Here is a 22,837-nt window from a genome sequence, read left to right as displayed (position 1 = left end):
TCCAGACTGCAGCAAACTTATTGCTGCTAGAACTTGTAAACAAAGCAAAGGAAAGCATGAACATTGCTTGAGCAGCCCAGCCTGGTCCTTCCACACATAGCCGAGGTGTTGGTGCCATGGTCAGCAGGTTGGGCAGAGGGGTAGCTTGTGAGTGAGCTGCACCTGGAAACTCATTAAAAATATAGTAGAAGCTGAAAAAGTTCTGCTACAAAGGACAGGTAAGAAGGAAAGACTCAGACCCTTGGCTGAATCTGCAGAGCCAACAGTTTGGAATAACAAACAAATCGAACCATCTTTTTATAACTCAGTTTGTTGTACACAAAGGTATACTAGAAGGTAAAGGATCCTTTTCATACTTTAATGTATAGACACTTTGCAGTATAAAGGGCATCCTTGGATCTCATCCGCTACATCTTCCCCCACCTCTTCTCTCTCCCCAGCATCTTTTTCTTACTCTGCCTTTATTCTCAGAGCAGCAAACAGGCAGTCTTGTGCTCCCAAAACTAGATTCTCCAAGGAAGGGAGGGCTCAAAAGCTGAAATCAAGGACTAATCCTGAAGTTTTGGGCATTTCCTGCTTTAGGCAGTTCTGGCTGGAAACAGGGGCTTCTACCCTAAAGTTTGTATGATCTGTTGAAATGCTTCTTGTAGAGCAGCACTGAGGCCATGACCGTGGCACAGTAAACAAACCAAAAGTTCAGATGGTTTCTGTGGTTGCCCATGACGGTGTCATACGTAACACTTAAATATTAGTATGAGGGTCTTCACACTGTATATGAGCTGCCATTTGAGGAGGTGGATGGTTCTCATTTCAGTCTCTGAAGCAAGATATACTATGTACATGAAAGAAGGACTTGGATGGAGTGAGGTTGCCTAATCAAGGCGACACTTTTTCTCAGGCAGTCCTAATAGGAGGGCCACCTCCTCCCCTGTGCCTGAGATGTGCAGCATCAGATGGACCACCAGCTGGCTCTCCAGATCATGTATCAGCACTTCTCAGTTGCGAGGGGCAGTAAGGTAAATAGTACAGGATAGCAGTAGCCACCACTCACTACCTCTGTGGTGATATAAACGGACACCCAGAAAATCAGGCACTCATTTATGAGTGCATGCATGGCTCTTCTGGATGTTCTTCCAGCTAGAAGGAAGGAAACAAACAGTTCCATTCAGCAAGCGGGCACTTACCAGGGTATTGGTTTGCTTGTTGCATGTTGACCATGTTCCTTCTTTGGTCTTTATAATCAGGTGGTGGTCGTGTCAAGTGTCTGTTCAGCTGATCTTGTGGAGTGATTTTCTCCTAGAAGATCAGAATAGGAATATATTAATTTGCTTTTCTCTATGCTTTTCTGGCTCTGTGTTTTGCCTGCCTCTTTGTTTTCTCAGTACGTACAAAGCTGAAGGGTTGCTTTCTTTTACCCTGCCTGGTCCACAGGAAAGGCAGCTGTGAACCTGAGCCACTACACAATAAAGGATGTATGGAAATATTTTGCTGGTTGTACCGTGTTTGAATCTGGCCTAACTTTCCTTAGAATCACTGAGAGTTGCTCAGCTTCTCAAACATTGACCACATCTGCACTGCACTGCAGCACAAGGTGTCCTCCGACATCCACATCGCATTGCTCACCATGCTCATCAGACAGAAGGGACTGATGGTTCCTCATGGCTCCCTTCCTGTCTGTTTGCTTTCAGAGAAAGCACAGAGGCAGACCAAGCACTCTGCACCCAGATCTAACCCAAACACACTGCTGGGATGCAGCTGGGGAGCAATAAGAGTCCAGACCCACAAGGTCCACACTTGCCCTTTGGCAGCACCAATGGCCATCAGCCTATGTCAGCCACGCAGCCCTCTCAGCAAGCACAGCTGGCAAAGAGCATTTCAGCTTGTCATTGAACATGCTTTGTTCTGGCTATCCTCAGCTCTCAGTCTCTCCTTCTTCCTGCACTGCAGGAACTCCTGTGATAATCAGCAGAACTCATTGCTTTGTCCTTCCTGTGCCTTTCCTCATCAGGGATGCCAGCAGGAAACATGGCTGGGGTTTAGCAAGGAGGGTGCTGGGCCATTTGCAATAATCAGTCACACTGATGCTAATGAGAGGTTTGGCATTGACTCTGGTACCTGCGCCTTCCATATCTTTATTAGTATCAGTGTCACTTGATGTCTCCAGAGTGTTAACACCTGCTCAGAAGCAACAACTACTTGGACACATGGCCTCATGGAAGGAAAAGGTGTGTTTGACCAGGTTGGTCATTGGTAAGTCATTGCTGTTGCCTCCCAGAGTTGTGCCTACTGGGCAGCTGCTGAGCAGGCTTCACCTCTTCTCAGCCAGGGTTTTGTGCTTGGCTGCCAGAATAGCAAACTGTCTCATCTGTGTGAAAAAGAGTCAGGCCCTGGCTGGCGTTGGGTGTTCATCACAGTAATTTGGGGTTCTTCTGCCTGAAAATAGCACACAAACAGACCTTCTTGTGAAAAATCTGTTTCTTCTTCTGCCAAGAGTACTTTAAAACACTGGGAGAAAAGTCTTTTCTGCGGTATTTAGGTATTACCACAATGCTTTCTGGGAGTGAAGGGTTTGATTAAGATTCATAATGCTCATGTTAACATATGGCTTGACCAGAAGCCTTGCAAAGAAGAAAGACAAGTCAACTCCCAGGAAATCCCTGCACAATATATGTAAAAACTAGGAGGCTTCGTGTGTATTTCTATATGCATGATACAAAAAGCAAATGAAAGGTGATAAAAAAATGCATTCTATAGTGATTTTAATTTTAATTTTACTTATTTTTTAAACATATGAGCAATTAACTTTTCTTTCTGCTAAAAATTCTAACAGAAAACTGCAGCACTTGGAGCTGACTTGAAAATTCATTTTTCATCCTCATAAATGAAAAGTCAACAAATATTTCCCTCACAGAACAAATGAAATCCTTAGCTGCAAATTCAAGCTTTCTAATTATAATTTTGAATGGAGAAACTTTTTAAACAAAAAGTTATTTGCTATAAAAAATGGATCATTTATGTTTTGAAAACATACTCACAAAACCATTAATGTTCTTCCAGTTCTGTGTTGTTCTTTAATTACATGAAAGATAGTCACTACATGTGTCAGTGTTTCTGAGTCTATGTCTCTATAGTGAAAGGAAAGTTTTGGATTCAAAATGTCAGTCCAGCATGAATGGACCTGCCCTGTATGCTGTCCTGAGAGGGATACAGGTTGTTGTAAATCATAGAATCATAGAATGGTTTGGGTTAGAAAGGACTTTTAAAGGTCATCTAGTCCAAATTCCATGCAACTCTGAATTTGAGGATGCAGACGGAAAGCGCTACTGTTTTGAGCAGCTGGGACTCCTGGCTGTTGCAGCTGCCACAGGTGATGAACCACCAAGCACCTTTAGCTAACTGAGTTTGTGCAATATCAATCACAACGCCAGTTTAATGGAAAAAGATTAGAGGGTCCTACTACTTTTTACTGCCAACAAGACCACAGATATCCCAACTGGTCTCCCAGATACAAAGGGAGAGAGTTAACTGGCTACAAATCTCAAAATTTGAAAAGAAAAAAAAGGCAAGGAAGGCTCATGCGTGATCCCAGCCAAGCACAGAAACTTGCGTTCAACACTAAACCAATATACTTGGTCCTTGCTTACACACAGGCAATTTATACCATGCTGCCTAGATTGGAGAGCCTGGAAGTCAACTTTCCTCTGTGGCCGTAGCAGTGCAGCAGTACACCTTAGCTTATCTTCCAAAGAAAACCACTAACAACACTTAAATGCCTCAAATTAAGCATATACTTAGACTGTTTTCATAAAGAAACCACAGTAGCTTGGATACTTGAGTTGTTTCATGTAAACTGAAGAAGGTTTCAAAAGGGCTTAGCAAAGTGCTGAAAAATATCAGGCATACTCTAGAAGGTCTAGGCATTGCCAAAGTGACCTTGAAGTTTTGGAGGAGGCTTTCTTCCCCTGTCTTAGTTTTCTTTTCTATTGTTTCTATGATAATCTTTTCCACGTAAAATAAGGAATTAGAAAACTTACAGCTTCTGCCAACATCTGCTGCTGTAGAAGGAGTTGTTTTTGCTCCATCATTTGCCGTTGCAGAGCCTGTTTCTTTTCCATCAGTTGCTGATTCAGCATTGATTGCTGGGATGAGTTCATGTAACCACTTCCAGTGTTTGGATTTGAGCAAGAACTGGAGCTTGGAGTGGGGCCAACTGCCTGGCCTACCACAGAGTGTTGATCCTGAAACAGAAGAAATGGCTCGTGAAGGATGAAAATAATAACAAGCATCAAGAAAAGGAAATAATCCCTTTTATGCAATTAGCTCAAGTACAGGACACAGCCCACAGACTCTCAGGACAAGTGGCTGTTACAAAGACTTTGACAAAATCCAAAGAGGATTGAGTAACTTCATCACTCATGGAAGACTCTGAAATCATGCCAGGTGGTTCCAGTGGAAAACCTCAATGTGGTACCAGGAGCTTGGGAAACATTAACAGAAGCCATGGAGCCATCCTGGGGATCTTTCAGGAAACTTGCATCAGGTCGTATGGCAGTTTGTTTGACCACAAGGGAACAAACTTGGCATCTGCTGGTTCCTACCAGCTGGTGAGCACGAGCATGAAGTTACAGACTCATTGCTAGAAGTGGCATATATTCTTAGAAAATATAGAAGTTGTAAGTTGTTACTTTGCAGTGGGGTGAGTGGTATTGCTCTCCTTTCTCCTGTCACCTCCCTGACAGGGGCAAACTCTGAGAGATTCCTAGTTTTCTCCCATCAGCATCAGGATTAAACAGGCTTAGAGTTTATCAGCTTCCTTGGTAAAACAAATGTGTAACTGGAAAGGACTTTGAAGGGGGCTTTAGGGTCTTCATGATGGATCTAGCTGCACTTCCTCTTCTTGTGCAGCTTCATGAGGAAGGGATGGAAAAAAGTAATCTTGGAGGCAATGTGTAAGGTACTTGAGGACTTAGACCATAAGCACACAGGATGAGAATGAACGCTGGATGACAATATGCTGCTCATTTTGTTTTAGCCATGGTTTCCCTTGGCAACAATATGTTTTCTGTCTACTTGCTCCATCAGTGTGCTTGGTACTTGGACCTTTACCAAGTGTAGGAAATATTTTTTTCAATCTGCACACAAAAATGTGTTACCTCATAAAAACACTCAGCCTATGTTGGATCACTTGCTAGTCAGGTATTCCTTAGTTGCCCAGCTACAAAGGAAATAGGAGACATTGGAAGGGTCACAATAGTCATGACAAACATCAGTTTTCTGACTCCACTTTGTTGCAATTTACCATAGGAATCAAACCGCTTCATTTTGTATAACCCAATACGCAACAGCGTATTTGCCCCACAACAAAGGAATCCACAGCTGGAGTGTAATGATGCCTGTTAGGCAGCAGTTCTCTCAGTACTGAGGTGTAGTGCCCCGGGGTCTGGTCTGCTGCCTATGTAAAGCTCTTCTCCAAGGACATTTCCTCCCGTGGCATCCAGGGGAACACGGGCTGACCAACAGCAAAGCAAAGGCTGTCTGTCCTCTGAAGCCCTTGGAGCACTGATGCTTAATGCACTGCCAACTCCAGGAAAGCTCACTTCTGTGCCTTAGCTTTTGCACACACTGCACACCCCCCATAACATGCACACACACACTACAAACTAATCCAACTTATCTTTCTACCATCTGGCACGGAAGAAGCACAATGATTGTTATGGGAATTTCTATTTTAAAATAATTCTGTGCCTTTTAGATGGGGCCACAAGAGTGTGCAGCTAGCTAGATAAAGTATTTGACGTCCTGTTACTGAAATAAAAAACATGACTTTCTTCTGGAGCCACCTGCAGCCCCCAAGGCAGTGTTACAAACCCACCCTTCAAAATTTATTGGGCTCTTACACAATTATATCCCGCACACTTTTTTTCAGTTCCAGAAGGAATCTAGGATTGCTCGGCACTGCCACATTTTTCAGCCCTTATGTTAGCAGCAAGATAGAAAATACCTCCCCCTAAAAGACCTGCTTGCCAAGTTGTTGCACAAGCTTTTTTGTCTTTCTTAAAATATTTTGAAAAGAAAAATATGTTACAATAATTGGCTTTGACTTCTATATTCAAATGACAACTCTAGCTTGAACCCAGTCACATGTTACATCCATTAATAGAATTCAGCTTTTGTGTTTTTGCACAGATAATGCAGGCTCCCCCAAATGTGCTTTCATAGTCCCACACACAAAAAAACCCCACCAACAAAGTCCAACTTTTTCTCTCCTTTTCTCTTGCCAGCCCATATAAGCTGTGGGGAAGGATTTTGTTTTAAAATAAACAGCATAGTGTCCATTCAAGACACCTATCAAAGAAAGCTCTTCTGTAATAGCAATTGGCACAAAACACCAGCTGCTTGGCAAACAGGCCCTGAGAAAACAGTATAAATCATCAACTTGGAGCCAGTTTGGTTCTTTTGCACTTGGTCCTTTCTCTGTTGTTCATGAAATGCCAGTGTAAGCCTATGAATCTACGATGTGTTCCTTCTCCTGCATGCTGATCTTCCATCAGCAGCAATGTCATAGGAGAAGGAAGAACAGTTTCCTAATAAATCAGGGGATTCACTGTGAGGGTTTGACTCTCATGAACTGGTGCTAGCGAGGCTTACTCTCACCTCACACTCACATCACTGCAAATCAGAAGGCAGGAGGGCTGTGCCACTGCCAGGGACATGGGGCTCTGCCCCTATGCTTGACAAAGCACACTTTCCGACAACCCTTCCAAGGAAAGACACATTAGGGTTGTAGCTACCCCGCTTTCATTGAACCACTTTATCCTGCTCTAAGCCTGGCTTTACTGCAGCAGCTTTACTACAACTCCACATATCTGAAGATGCCAGTGGCCTTTTGAACTTCATTCCTGGATTCCCATGCCTGAGGTTTACATCCCATGTACTTGCCTGCATGGCAATACCATCTTCTTTCCCTGCACATGGAAGGTAGTCCTCTCCCTGCTTTGCTTCCAAAGAGGTAATGTGACAGGGAACACAGCCCTGCAGCCAGACAGTGTCAAGGACAGGCTGGCAGCATCCCACCTCCAACAGGCACAAGTGTCAGCCTGGGTTCACCCACAACTCCCGTTCCACTGCTCCTGCATCCCTCCAGCCCTACAGATGAGCTGCAGCCTGTGTGTGGCCATGCCTGGTGCCAGCTGGGGCAGGGGCAGCAGCCAAGGGTGTGTTCCCAAGAGCACCACAAACCCTCATCTGCTTCGCTGGTACCAAAACTCCAGTACAGCAATGCTCTGGGTGCAAAGCAGGCAACTTGCACCCAATTTTCTGATGTTACAGTGAGATACAGTGAGACCTACGAGAAGCAGGAAGAGTGGCAGAGTCAGTTGAAGCTCCTCAGAGCTGGTAGCACAACTGGGGGTTTGTTCATAAGCATCACAAAGGACATGATGCTCAAACGTTTAAATTAGCAGTAAATCACAACATTTAAGACTGAGTTTGCCTTTCACTGCCTCTGCTGCAGCTGACTTGTGTTCATTCAAACGAAGAGAGTTTTTGGCTTCTAACATGCATACTGACTTTCTGAAAAAGACTTTTCTTTTTCCCTTCCCTTCCCTTCCCTTCCCTTCCCTTCCCTTCCCTTCCCTTCCCTTCCCTTCCCTTCCCTTCCCTTCCCTTCCCTTCCCTTCCCTTCCCTTCCCTTCCCTTCCCTTCCCTTCCCTTCCCTTCCCTTCCCTTCCCTTCCCTTCCCTTCCCTTCCCTTCCCTTCCCTTCCCTTCCCTTCCCTTCCCTTCCCTTCCCTTCCCTTCCCTTCCCTTCCCTTCCCTTCCCTTCCCTTCCCTTCCCTTCCCTTCCCTTCCCTTCCCTTCCCTTCCCTTCCCTTCCCTTCCCTTCCCTTCCCTTCCCTTCCCTTCCCTTCCCTTCTGGGCTTGGCACCTGCCAGCCCCCTTCTGAGCTACCTCTTTTCTTCTACATCTAACACAAGCAGAAACATCCCTTTCTGCTGAATGCTGGGGTTTCCATGGATGCCTGGACTCCAAGCACCGCCTGCTTGTGTCCTTGACTCAGACAAGAAAACAAAACTACAGCAGGACGATGGCAGAGTACAGCAATACCAGGCCTGTATGGTAAGAACTCTCTTAGCCACAGTGAAAAACCAAAGGGTGTTCTTATTTTTGGGAATAACTCCCACTGTTAACTGGAGCGCAGAGGGCTGCTTTCTGTGCCAGTGTATGCTGCAAGAACCCCAAGTAGTTCCTGAGATTATGCTGATTTGCAGCATCTAAGGATCTGATCTACTTATCGGGGCTGGAAATCATGGAATCATAGAATAGTTAGGGTTGGAAGGGACCTTAAAGACCATCCAGTTCCAACCCCCCTGCCATGGGCAGAGACACCTCTCACTGGATCAGGCTGCCCAAGGCCCCATCCAACCTGGCCTTGAACACCTCCAGGGATGGGGCAGCCATAACTTCCCTGGGCAGCCTGTGCCAGTGTTTCACCACTCTGATGGTGAAGAATTTTTTCCTTATGTCTAGTCTAAATCTGCCTCTCTCCAGTTTATACCCATTCCCCCTCATCCTATCACTACAAGCCTTTGTGAACAGTCCCTCCCCAGCTTTCTTGTAGCCCGATTCTCCCTTGACTTATTGCTTGTTCAGCCCAATTGGGGTGCAAAAAGCATCTTCCTCAGCACCTCAAACTCCTTCAACCTTTTTTTCATACCTGGAATATACATAAAAGTGAGCCTTCTCTAAGTTTAGATCTCTAACCAAAAACTTCGACCTGTTTCTCTCTGAACTGCCTGCTGAAGCTCTCCCTTTGCTATACAGAGGGATGGGGCAGTATAGTTAGGTTCTAGATGTCTAACTTAAACAAGTAAGTTAAGAGCCCAGATTACATGATAGGAACATTCCTTTTCACTCCTCATTTTAGATATTTCTAGCCACACATGAGTAAGATGCCTGGAAGAGTGAGTGTGAACACCCCTTGATCTGCTAAGCACTAGTGAATTACTTTCTAAGAATGTTCTATAGAGTCACCTAAAAGCATCTAAAGTTGATCATGCAGAAGATACTGTTGTAGGTTGAATTTCTCCTAATACTCTGCCAGAAAGTAGTTTTATGCATTCTAGAAAGATTGCTTTCCTATGAGCATACAGTATTTGAAAAACTTGCATATTGCAAGATCCCAAGATCTGGTTTTCCTGTGTTTAATAGCTGGCAATACAACCGGGTGAAGACCACACAATATTTCCCTTCAATAATTTTGTGGAGTGTTTACAAGAGGTTGGTTCAGCCACATGGGACCATCTTCTATGTTTTGCTTCTGTGAACATTTGAGCTCTCAGGACAAAACTTTCAGGCCAGCCATGTTTGCAAGGCACATACAGAGGGAATCACGGACACTAGCACTTCCAATTTCACAAATCCAGGCTGTCTGCCAGAAATACTTTTGCCTTCATCCAACCAGAGAAAAGAAGCAAATGTGTGTCACTTCAACAAACCAAGAGATAGAGCTTGAAGAGGAAATGTGGATTAATCCTTCAGATACTACGAAGCTGGAAATGATCATGAGAGTAGGGAGTGCACACCTGATTTCTGCAGTCTCACGGGTGTAAGTCACCTCTCGGAATGATAGGTTTGGATATGAAGTGATGCAGTGGATATTCAACATGCAGCAGGGTAAGTATTTCAGCACGCTCAAGCACTGCAGCTGCCACTGGGAGATCCAGGGAGGCCAGGCTTCTTAAAAGGCCAGTTTTCTGGACACACTGAAAGTTAGGTGGGCCCCAGAACTATTTTAAGAAATAGGTAATTCTCCTGCTACTCCATGTTGCAAAAGTGTGTTCATTAAAATAGTAAGAAGGGACACTGTACACAATCTCCTTGGTAAAAAATGAGTGATCAAATACCTCGAAGAAGCCAATCCTCACTACTCGTGAGAAACCACAAGCAAGAGACTTTGACAGATAGTTATTTGTGCAGTTCCTAATAGAAACCTTTTATAACTCTTTACCTTTTCAGCACCAACAAGGAAGCTGCTCTCTCCTAAGACCCTTGTAAACTGATTTTCATCTGTGAGTGATTTATCTGTAGCCTTGACATAACCCCTTGCAGGAAAGCCACACAGCCCTATAGCCACTAGCAGGCGTCCTTAGAACAACGTTCCCATCCCAACTCCTTAAACTTGGGCAAAGTGGGAGCTACATCTTGCAGCATCCAAGGCTCAGATTCAGCACTTGCGCAATCACACAGCAACAGACCCAAGAACAGCGCCTCATTACAAACCTTGTTCAACAATCAAGTCTTTTAACGAGAACAAAGGTTGACAGTGATTAATCATTAAGACATTTCTTGTTCCTTGCTGCACGTGTTGGAGGCAGCCTCCTGCCGAGGCAGTCTGGCAGATTTCCTGTCTGCGCTATACCAGGGCCCGTGTCCCAACACACAGAGACGTCTTTTCCCAAAGCCAAGAGCACAGATGAATGTCTTGTCTCCATTTCTGAGCACGGCAAATTTGGAATGCATGTGCATTCTGCAAAACTAATAAATCCTCAGCTGTATATCTGACTGCTGTATATCCAGATGAAACTACGTAAAGGGGATTTGTTCACATCAGAAATTTTCCCAGAGACTTCAAGGATGGATTATTAGTATTTTACCACATGCACCATGATGAACTTTTAATGTCATCTTCTGGCATAATGTATATATGAAGGCCTCCATTTTAGAAAGGTTTTGTTTATTTGTAATGAAAATAACACACACATGTTGAAAGTTCACAGAGGAGGTTATTATGAAATGTCTGCATCAAAACAGGAATGTTGGCTCCATCGAAGTCAATGGCAAAACTCCAGCTGCCTTCAACAGGGCTAGAATTTCCTCCCAGGTCTCAATCCAGCCACAGGGGCACAGTGGCAACCTCGGTGACTTACATCTTGCGGACAAGATACTTACCTGGTTCAGAAAGACACCAGCAAAGACCCTTCACTAGTTTACCCAGGCAAAGACTATCCTGAGATCTGTATGGAGCTTTGGGTTTAAATGCCTCATGCACTCTAACTTATATTCAGATAATTATGCCAATAAGCATGAATAATGAAGACTCCTATCAGGTTTTTGACAAGATCAGGCATGTACAGGATTGTTCTACTTTGGCATTACGATTTGCAGTGACTGTAACATGCAATATCGACATTACAACAAGCCAAACCCTTTAGTTTATCATCACACAATTGCAGGAAATCAAATTACAGATGTTTAAGAAACTGCCACTCCTCCAGCTAGAACAAGAGCTGGTGTGAGTGGACCTGCTCTGCCTAGTACTTTAGACAAGGTACGTGCTTGCTTGCAGGTTCTGTGCCTCTGCTAAGGAGTGGTAATTTCCAGCTGAGGCAGAGTAAACATCCTAAACTAATTGAATTAAACACTTGTGGTTATCTGTCTGTATCTTTATTGTAGGCATATTATATCTGTGGATATGTGTACCTTATTCATCTAAATGTTCTTCTCTCGTTGCCATATGTTTATTACCTTTCCCAAAAATTATCTAGCCTGAGGTTGATATGGAAAATTTCATCCCATTTAGAAAAAATATAAGCAATGAAAATGAGTCTTGTAATAGGAAGTGCTGTGTGATTTCAATAATCAGTGATACTCATATATACTTGCTTATATTTAAATGTTCAGTTTACAAAGGACTGCTAAAAATTGCACTGAAGTATTCAAAGACTCATACAATGTTTTGGGTTGGAAGGGACCTTAAAGACCATCTAGTTCCATGCCCCCTGCCATAGGCAGGGACAACTTCCACTGGTTCAGGTTGCTCAAAGCCTCATCCAACTTGGCCTTAAACACCTCCAGGGATGGGGCAGCCACAACTTCTCTGACAGTCCTGTTAACCCAAGGCCCTATGGGCATCATACAGGGGAGTGTGGTCCAGAGGTCCCCGAGCCTGCAGACACCTGAGCTGCTAAGACGGCATGGAGCAGTGCCAAGTGAACGGGCTGAATATGGAATATTTATTCTCAAAGATCACTATTTGTTCTCAAAGATAAATCCTGCTGAGGAACACTGAGCTGAGGGATGTTTAGCTCCTAAGGACACTGTATGAACGCAGCCGTCTTCCAGACCTGAGCCTGCCCAGCTTTGTGACTGGAAGATCAGATTGACACTAGTTCTGCATTTGCAGAACAATTACTTTCTAACAGATCTAAAGGAAAGAGAATAAAATCATCTCTGCCTTTTCTTCTTGGTCATGAACTCCAATGCAAAATTCTATAGGAAATTACTGTAATTTTTTTTATCCTCTTGATTTCCACGCTTTTCTCTAGCTTCTTCAGCTTTCCCCACTGATGTTTATCTAACTTCTCTTTGTATCTTCCACATACTTCCTTGTACAAGAGTCATCCTTCCAACTGTCTGCAGCTTAAACAGAGTTGTGTGACTTCTAAATAATAATCCTGCATAAAAAAAGGGATGATGACACAATGTGAAAATCTTCCTCGAGCAATAAAACAGAGCAGAGAAAACACCATGAAAATGACAGTTTTTCTGTGGGAGTGTATGAAGGATCAGGCAACCTGAACAAAATATTTAATGAAGAAAGAAAAAAATAATTAAACACAAAGGACAACAACAGAAAACCCACATCACTGGGACCAAACACTTGAATGTGAATGGGCACAACATGAGTGATGTGACTGTCAGGGACACATATTAAGATCAAAGCCCTCCTGCTGAGAATACACAGCAAGAACATGAGCATCCTTAAACCCGAGCCTCCTGGGATCTGCTTTCTAGACCAACAGCTCTGAACTCCGATGGAAAACAATACCAAATACCGAAAGGCAGTGTGTGAAGACTGGCTCTGACCTGTGTCTCCCTGTGCTGCTTAAAGCCTTGGGTGGTACGTGTGGTGGAACTGGATCACTTTGTTCCAAGTTGCCCATCCCAGGACAATGCCTGATGCTAACCAAAATAGGCATCTGGGGCTGGGGACCAAGTGTTACTGGGTGCAGAAGGGGTGAGTGGGACAAACAAATCGTTTCCTCACTGTGACAGCCTGTGGTACTGCTGTGAGTGCACAACACAGGTTTTAGTGGAGGAGGCATGATTGCCCATTGCTTTTAAATGAATCCCTAGCCTACAACCCCAATGGTGATCTTCCCTCTTCAAGCTGAAGGGCCTTCTTCTTCTTTACCTTTTCCTGCTGTCTTTGTTATAAACCAACTTAATTTGATGGCTGTTAATTTGCAGGAATTGACATAAAACTTAGGCTGCTGCCATCCTCTCTTAGTCTCTTGATGACTGTGAAGAAACTATTTTAGTGGCTGCAGCAGCCTGAGGGTTTGACAAATCCACCTATCCTTTATCTGTTTGTGCCAACAGCAGTTTCATTAAGATGTGAAAGCACCAGGCTTCCCAAAGAGCACTCCCAGGATTTGCTTTATTTTTCGCTATGAACTCACGATGTAGAAAGAAATGTGGTTTAATCAGGCATCCCAGAAGTTCTGAATACTGTTTCTTTGGGGAACAACAGTTAGACAGAGCTCACCCACTTTCAGCCTTGCAGAGTTTAGCAATTAGCCTGGTCAGACTCTCATCATGGGAATTTATCTGCTGCCCCACTGCCCATCTGGTAGTGTTACTGGACAAAGCAATGCTGCATAGTTACCACTTTTTAAATCTATCTTTAGGAAAAAAGTTAAGCGAAGGTGGCAGAAGGCCGCTGCCACTGTGTAAAGGCATAGGGTCTTCAAGGAGAGTCTGGCATCTCACCAAGCTCAAAGAAAGGTGCAAAAGTACATAGATATAGTGAGTGGTTTCTTCTGTTCTTTATCTGCAACCTTTAGAAAGCTGAAATGGAGCCAACTACAGAGGTCAGAATAGCTTCATCCACCAGGGACTAGTCCTGCCTTGGACAGCATGCCTGGGAGGAATTATCAGAGGAAAGGTTTCCTTAAATCAAATGAAGTAAAAAAGAATTATACTTCTGGCATTTATTTCAGTTATTTACTGGCCAAATCTTGCAGCGTGGGAAAGAATAACAGACTATCGAGGCCTTGCCATATTCTGGCTATCAGATAAAGTGCGATTCTGGAGAATGGGGAGGTTGTTGCCAACAAAAACCTTCTTGGATGACTTCTGCTCATTTTGCATTATTCTTGCGCAAGAGTAGTGAAAACCTGTTTTGCATCCCTGTTTTTTAATAGACGTACTCACGTAAGGAAAAGAATAGGTGGACAGGGTACCACTGTCCTGTTTTTTCATCTGAGCAGGGGAAAGCGAAAATGTGCTTGCCTGTGTGTACAAATCATCCTCAAATTATGCTGTGGTGTTTCCTGCAGTTTGGGAAACAGCAAAGGTCAGTATGCCATAGTGCAAGGGCTACAGATCTCTGGTTAGCCTGTTGCACTCATGCTGTTCCACTGCCAGACAAGCCCTGGGCTTTGCTGAGTGGGGATGCAAGGTTGTCATCTGGCAAAGCTTGCAAAGAGGCATCGAGATGATGCAAGTTCTGCCCCATCTTTGTATGGAGGCGGAACTTGGTTCATGGTTTGAAGACCTGATGTCTCCCTTTTTTCTCATCCTTTTGTCTAAATGGCTTTTTAATTACAATACCACAACCACTAGGGAGCACATCCTGGCAACAACATCTTCTCTTTTCTGCTGCTAAATATGGCTGTAGCTGCATGTTTTGTTTCGGTTTTCAATGCTTCTGCTATTCTGTCTGGAGAGGTCCTACTGTCCTTGCTTCATGTGTTAGTAAAAATGCAGATGAAGGAAACTTCATCACAAACACTGCCTTCTTAAATGTATAGCCTGGCTTCAGCCAGCACTCAGCCTCTAATGCCCGTGGGTAGGAATTGTTTTAGTGCCCTCCTGCTACCACTGTGCTCCCTACACGAGCCCTTTCCCCCCTACTCTCTCAGCACATACTAAATATACACGTTAGTATTATTTTAAGAAACAATTCATATAGAGATCCCTTGTCGACATTTCACTGCTCGGCTCTTCTCCAACACTTTGAGACATCAAATGCAATCCATGAACAAGACAGCAAGCAGACTGGAGGATGAAGTTGTTCAGCACCCTGTTGGTCACAGCCAAAACACAAACTAAGAAAGGACTTTATTTATTGGTAACAGGCTTTTCAGGACACAGAGTATACCCTCTCTGTCTGGTGACAAAGCTGAGAAGATAACAGTAAAGTAAGGGCTTTTTGTAGGCATTCAAGATGCCTGTGGAGATGTCTTCGTCTAGACAGCTCAGACAAAACACTGAAGAAGAAACACCCAACTGACCACTTAACTGTGCTTTCATAAAAGCAAAAGGAAGACTACAAGGAGAAACCAGTGGAACTAAATTAATTACGTGGAGTTGTATTAGGTTCTGTAAATATTTGATTAGACTGCACAGAGAAAACAACATAGGAATTGCCTTGGTTTTATTTGGCTTGGCCTGTAGAGGTCACCCCTTTGCAGTCCTGACACTTGGACAATAAAGTAAAAGAAGAGAGAAGCATTCATTTATCACAAGCTTGAATTATTTTAGATTTTAGATATCCTAAACCTGGATATATTTTGATCTATGACATCATTTTCCCTCTCCTTAAAAGAAAAAGTTGGATTCACTTGTGGGCAATGACAGAATATGCCGCCTTTAACTTCAAAATAAGGTTTAGATGGGATTTACATGGCTCACTGGTTTATACTATCTGGCACAGAAATAAATCTTGCCCAAAGGCTGCTTTGCAGGCTGCTCCTGCAAGTGACCTTTCCTCTAGGCCACATGAAATTTTGTGGTAAGTTTTTCAGGTGTTACAGGAAGGAGAAGCCTACCAGGCCGGAGACCACGCAGATTCAAACAACAGGAGGAGACTAGGACACAGAAGAATTCACCTGCATTTGTTAATTAAGGGAAGGAAAAAATCTTGTGATGCGCTGAACTATGGGTTCAGAATATTCAGAAATTTTGTGATAAAGGTTTGATACTGGCATAGTGAGGCATTCCAATGTGTCATTTGTGGGTTTTGACACCAAATCTCTTGATAGATTGTACTAAAGGTCCTAGGAGTCTTGATAAAATATCTCTAAAATACAGTGTCTTCTTGTTACTACAAATATAGAAGTGATATGATGGGAAATAATATGAGTTTTAATCTATGGAATAAAGTATCTCTAACGTCTGTTGAAATATGTGTGATTATGTAAATTAGATCACTTGGGACGAGCCGGGCTAGAAAGGGCAGGTTTACAAAGGAGTTGCTTGGTGTGGTAAAGAGCATTTCCCAAGCTCACCTTGTTCTCCAGACCAAAGAGGTGTCAAATTTGACAAATAACCTTTTGCTCAGTAAAATGCTTCCTTGATTTTAATAATGTTAGCTGTGCCTCTTGATTTCTGCCATGCTTCTCTGTAATAATTTTTGAGTGACTAATCAGAGTTGAATTTAATGAAAATAAAGTGTTAATTAAGCTTTATCCAATCTCAATCTAATCTGACAGCAGCAACTCACATCTGCCACTCTGCTGTGCACTCCTATTTGGACCACCTACTATACATGGATAATTAGGTGTCGCAACTACTATGGCATCTACATTCAAGAGAGTGCTGAGTGATTCAGACAGCCATCTTAATAGCCAGACCCACCAGACCCTGCCTTTCTAGACATACAATGGACAGGACTTACTATATTGTCCCATCCAGGAGACAGAAACAGGTTCATATGTAATTAGAAAGGTAGGTATCTAATCCAGTCACTCAGGTTCTCACAGTTGTTCATGGAGAGAAGGCAACTCATTGCCTTCAGAGTGTGACTGCTAAAGACCGGCTTCTGAAATGGATGGGGTGAGTCTGGAGATGCCTCTGTCCTTCTAATGGGTGGAAGAGCATGGGGAGCTAACTAGGGCATGAGACTCTACACTGAAATGGGACAATTTTTACCTAATAGTAAGAAATCTAAATAAGAAATTGTATAAGCACCAAGACTGTAGCAACAGATTTAGAAGACAAATCATAGAATCATAGAATAGTTTGGGTTGGAAGCGACTTTAAAGATCATCCAGTTCCAACCCACCTGTCATGGGCAGGGACATCCCACTAGATCACGCTGCCCCATCCAACCTGGCCTTGAACATGTCCAGGGATGGGGCAGCCACAACTTCCCTGGGCAACCTGTGCCAGCGTCTCACCACTCTGATGGTGAAGGAATTCTTCCTTATGTCAAGCTTAAATCTGCCCCTCTCCAGTTTATATCCACAAAAGTAAAGATCCTACTAGGTATTGGACTAGGCTCTACATCAAAGACAAGTTCTTACCTGTTGTGATACATTCGAGGGGAAGCAGGCCACAGGAGGCACAAAAATATTGTACATCTTCTCATGACATAAAGAACGAAAACAAAGTAAATTTAGAGAAGGGGCATTTTATGGCACTACCCTTGCATGCATTATTCTTACTTGCAAAGGTCCTTTGTTACACTCTTCCTTCATTCTAGCCTTGGTAGAAAAGGATAATATAATGTAATGCCACAGTTTAGAAAAAGGCTGTTTTTTCCTTAAAAATAGCAAAACAAAACAAAGGCAGTTCATCACTTTACCTCCATGTGTATCAATGTTAGCAATCAAAATTAATACTCAACAACATGTTTATGTTTCTTAATTTCATCAGCCTGGTATCAGTGAGATAATACTGCAATCCAAAGAGCTCTTCATAATAACACTTAAAATATTGTTTTTCACAGTTCTGGTATTTCCAGTGTGTCCATATAAAGACATTTCCCATATTCGTAGTGCAGTCCTTTTGCCCAACTACTGAGGATAAAGTGAAGTTTATCCTGTTTGGGATGGTATGGTTGAAAGCCAGTTAGACTTTGGAAGCAAGGAAGACAAGTGCCTTGCTGAATCTGGGCCAAAATATCAACTTTTTCTGCCTTTGATTCCTACAAAGCCTGTAGAGCCAACACTGTCACAAGCGAGGAGGGCTGGATGCTATTATTTTTAGTCATCAACATACAAATTTCCATACCTTATGCTTTTGAAAACATTAACTAGTTAATAGGAAAACAAATATGTCACTAATAGCTTTGTTTAGCCTGCAGAAACTCTAGTCCCGGCAACAAGTATTGGGAGTGTGAAGACTCAACCTCCTTCAGAGCTCAAGCTGTGGATGCATGGCTGGAAAGGAGTGTTTCTTTGTGAATAATATAGAGATTTCCAAGTTTCAGTGGCTGTCGGGGCAGGGTACATTTGGTCTGGAAGGACAGAGGCACAGACATGGAGCAGCCAGGTGGCATTTTGGATAAGGAGTGTAGTTTATGAGTCACACTATACCAAATGGCATGGAGGGGAATGCCTGCAATAAACATTGTTCAAGCGTGGATCTTCGTAGTAATTTACATGCCTTTAGACAATAACTGTAATGTGTTCTTTGTTCATTACTGCTGTCTTTAATGAGCTTTTGTTCTGTGGCCTGCCTGCTTGTGGCTGATGCTGTCAGTAAGTGAGGGACATGGAGAGCGATATGCAAAGAATTCCAAATCCCAACATCCTCACGGATAGTCATATTTGCTTCTGGCCTGCTCCTCTTGACCTCTTCTGGGGGAATTACTCTGATTAATGCCCATCTTGTACATTCAGTCATTTTGCAAGGATAAAGGATGATCTAATGTATTTTCCTCCTTTGCTCAACTCAGACTTATCTAGTCTTTGTCCACACACACTACATGACCCGATTTTCCTCTCTGAGATAAGTCTTCCTAAGCTGCTAAAAGCTGGTCTGAAAAGCCAGCTCAGAGGTCAAGTGAGCAGGATTTCATGATTTCACTGGATATCTTTTAGGAGAAAATAAAAGCTTTGGGTTACACTGCTAGTCTGCCAACATTAGACATAAGCTGGGTCTGTCCAGTCAAGTCTTGCAGTGCTCAGTCCACTGGCAGAAAACACAACCATCTTGAGATACCAGTGGTCCCCTAACAAGGGCAGCTATGAGTTTAGATGAATAAAAATAAATAAAAGGGAAAAAAAAGACATTAAAAAATTTCTAAGAGCCAGGCTGCCATCCTACAGTCCGGTCTAAGTAAAAACCTCCAGAGAGTCACCACAAGGACTGGGCCTTTTCTTTGCTTCATATGCTCTGGCAGAGAGGAATTTTCTGCTGAAATTAGGAGCAAAACTCTCACCAACTTAAGCAGGGCCATGGACTCCCCAGGAGTCTGCACAGCTCTGCATGCAGATGGATCCCTGGCCTCTGCAAGGAGCAGAAGTTTAAAGGCATGGCACACTGGAAATATGTGGTATAAATGGCACAATGGTTATACAGATAAGCAGATGGCAGCTGATATATTCCTTCCTAACAAAGAAGGACAGCCCTCTATACAGCTGAGACACCTATCAGAATCTTTGATATCATTGTTCTTGGGGGAATTGCTGAATAAAGGGTCTCTGTCTTTTTGAGCATAATTACAACTGATTTTTTTTTCCTGATAAAGAACGTAGTCATTGAGCCATAATGACATTATTTGATGACTTAAATTCATCCTCTAATCCCTCCAAAATGGTATAAATTATTGAATAAGTCACTCAACCCTATAAAAGCACTTTAAAAACATTTTGTTCAGCATGATAATGATCAGACAGAACGTAGCAAGAGTTACAGTAAATTAGACTCATGCTCCAAGCTGGCTGCCACTCAATATACTCATAACTAAATTTTCACCTACTGAGTAAGACACTCTGCTCGGATAAATTAAGACCTAGTCAGTTTTAAAGTCTGTTGGCAAGGACCTGTAGTTCCTTCCAATTTTTAACAGAGCATTTCCGTGTGATTTCTAGAGGTACTATCAGAAAGATGTACAACATTGTGCCTTGGAGAGATGCTGCTGTAGCACCGAGCAAGCCCAGAAACAAGTAAAATTAGTTCGGGTAGAGCTAATGTTTCCAGCACAGCGTTTCCAGCATGTAGATTAGCTTCTCTGCTGCCAGCCTCAAGCAGTGCCAAAAGTTAACCCTATGGTGCCTACGTCTAATACGTAGGTGAAGCTACCCACTTAGGAACCCACATCCACCAGTATCCAAATCACTCCTGTAGCACTTCTGTGCTTTGAAGAAACGGATCTACCCCAAATTCAAGGCCATCATCAATAAAACCCTTGCTGTGCACACCCTGTCTCATCCTACCATTTCCCATCTCTTACATGGCAATGGTGACGTCCCAGTAAAGCAAGGACTTGCGATGCTCTAATATTGGGGTAGTGAAGTGGGAACCTCATCTGAACTGAGGTCCCTCACAAAAACTATGATCAGTTATCATTGGTGATAAAATAATACCAACTATAGACAAGATATCTGAAATAGCTGCGAAAACAGTTTGACAGCACTGGGAATCATACAAACTTTGTTAGTTTTTATTAGTAGTTTCAGTGTGACAAAACAGTTATTCATGATGTTCCTTAACAAAGGGCATGTTTACTGCTTGAGTGTTACTAGTGATGATGACAGATAATCTACACTCGTAATCACCACAACACTAGTGTAATTTCTGCATTTCTCTGAGTTGCTGAGAGGTAGCTGACAACTTTATAAAGCTGAAATACCTGAACTGAGTGTCACCACGTGATTCCCTTTACCACCACCTAACAGAGTTACTACAGCCCTTAGACGTGGGGCACGATCATAGACCAGCAGATACTTTTGAATCAGGTCCACTCTGAGGAATTTGACTCTTCTCACAAAGTACTGCCTAGGTTTGTTCCTGTGCTGGAACAGAGAGCCAGTATATCGGGAGCCAAGCCAAAGCGTTAGTTCTGCCCCCTTGTCAATGTATTCTGGGAAATTTCTGCCCACAAGCTAAACTTCAGCTTGTTTCTCTTCATTGTAACTGATGCCTCAGCAGAAACTCTAGCCTGACCTTCTCTGCTGCCCTTAATACTGTGCAAAAATCAGTGACACATCCTCAATACAGCAAGATGAAACACAAGTTTCCCATATGAGTTATAGTTGGTTGTAACTTTCTCCTGTCCCAGATAAACAGCATAAGAGATAGCAAATAGCTCCTGAGTGCAAATAGTTACCTGAGTGTCCTGTTTCCAGCAGCAATTGGTAATAAATGCCTGATATATATGGAACAGAGCACAAGGAAAGTGTTTCTCCCTTTTGTATACCTTTTCCATGTCATTCATACCTGTACGCCTCTGGCTGTCCCACAATTCTCTTTTTCAAGCTGGGGAGTGTTTGACTGTTTAATCTGTTTCCAGATGGAGGCCATTTATACTTCTTGATCACCTTTGCTGTCTTTCTCTCTTCCTCTTCTAGGGAAAACAGAACTGCACACAGCAGTTCAAAATGTGGGTGTATCATGGGCTGAAACTTTGGGATAATGATGTTTTATAGTCTGCTTTCTATTCCCTTTCTAATACCTTGTACCTACTGTTTGCCTTTCTGATAACTGTTGACTGATATTTTCAGAGAACTACTCATAATGATTCAATATATCTCTCCTGAGCAGTGGCAGCTAAGTCACAGGTCATGATTTAGTACACATACAGAGGACTGTTGGTTTTAATTATGTCTGTTAGTCTGTATTCATAGACATTCTCCATTTCATAGAGTCATTCAGACTCCAGAAACCTTTTCTCCGCTTATTGCAGCTGTTATTTTTTGTTTTACACCGAATAATTTGAGTGATGAGCAAATTTTATCACTTTGTTACTCACCTTTTTTCTAGATTTATATTTATTGCACCAAAAATCTTGGTCTTAATCCCAATAATAAAACACCTTTACTAAGAATCCAACCATTTAGCCCCACAGTTTCTTGTCTAACTTGATCTGACTTTCTCTCTTAACCCATCGATGGTCTGAACTTTGTTAGATAAGTCTCTGCATCTCCTTACTTAAATAATGGAAGTAAAAGGAAGTGGAAGTTCATCTTAAGCCAGATGGGGAGCAGGAAACAGGTATCTGCTAAAACAGACCTGAAATCCATCCACGTCGGCACTTCTAAATTGTATTCTTGGCTGCAGTTTTGTAACGAATCAGCAGACCATTTCCAAAACGCAGGATAAAACACAAGGATGCTGATATCCTACATTCTGGCATTCAGAGATGTCAAAACAATCCGACATGTGAACTGAAGCATCTTGAAATCCATTCTAACCAATGCCAGCTAGAATGGTCCTGCAAGAACTTCTGTCACTGGCTAAGGTCCTCCTTGCATGACTCTGGCCATGAAATGGTCTCTGTGCCTACCAAACAGTGGAAAGTATAAATCTGGTTATACTGGCTTTCTGTCTACATGGGGATGCCTGTATTTTAAAAATGGTCGTTGCCGTTTGAGGATAAATATCCATAGTTTTCATAGCACAGGGCTGACACATTTAATAATCTCCAACCTTGGAAGCTAATATGTGAGGTACTGACACAACAGACAAAATCCCAACACTTGTATATCAGACAAATAAAGTCACTACATTTAGACTGTTACCTTAAGATGTGGGTTATTACTTTAAGGTTCCTTACTATTTGAGGTATGTTTTGAGAAATGAGAAAACTATAAGTATCATCAAGGAATTCCTCTTTTCATGACATCTGAAATCTCTTGGGAAGGAAACTAAGCATGGAACTGATACCTCTGCAGTGAAATTATAGACTAGAGACTGAATCAGTGTCACTTCCATAAGTGCTGAAAAGGTAAAGACCGATATGTGCTTTTTTTTCTCCCTGGATTATGTGAGGCTGGAGCTTCATTACATTAAGAGAAAGAGATGAAAAAAGAGAGTACAGATTTGTAGGAGATATGGAAAGATTTGGAAGCCAAGTTTCTGCCTCCCAGAGAAGTAATCTTCAA

The 22,837-nt window shown here is 42.7% G+C and overlaps 1 protein-coding gene across 1 annotated transcript in view; it reads right to left on the bottom strand.

Annotated features, from left to right (window-relative positions):
• The window catches only part of MAML2 (mastermind like transcriptional coactivator 2), a 217,787-nt gene that overhangs the window by 8,986 nt on the left and 185,964 nt on the right, over positions 1-22,837 (bottom strand). Inside the window, exons 3-4 of the mRNA XM_054051618.1 lie at positions 4,035-4,238; positions 1,185-1,296 (exon numbers count right to left, since the gene is read on the bottom strand). Of these exons, the coding sequence (XP_053907593.1) occupies positions 1,185-1,296; positions 4,035-4,238 (316 nt within the window). The remainder of the gene's footprint in view (positions 1-1,184; positions 1,297-4,034; positions 4,239-22,837) is intronic.

Source organism: Cuculus canorus, chromosome 1, assembly GCF_017976375.1.
Source record: "Cuculus canorus isolate bCucCan1 chromosome 1, bCucCan1.pri, whole genome shotgun sequence".
Lineage (NCBI taxonomy): Eukaryota > Metazoa > Chordata > Aves > Cuculiformes > Cuculidae > Cuculus > Cuculus canorus.
This window is presented reverse-complemented; position numbering and strand designations above follow the sequence as displayed.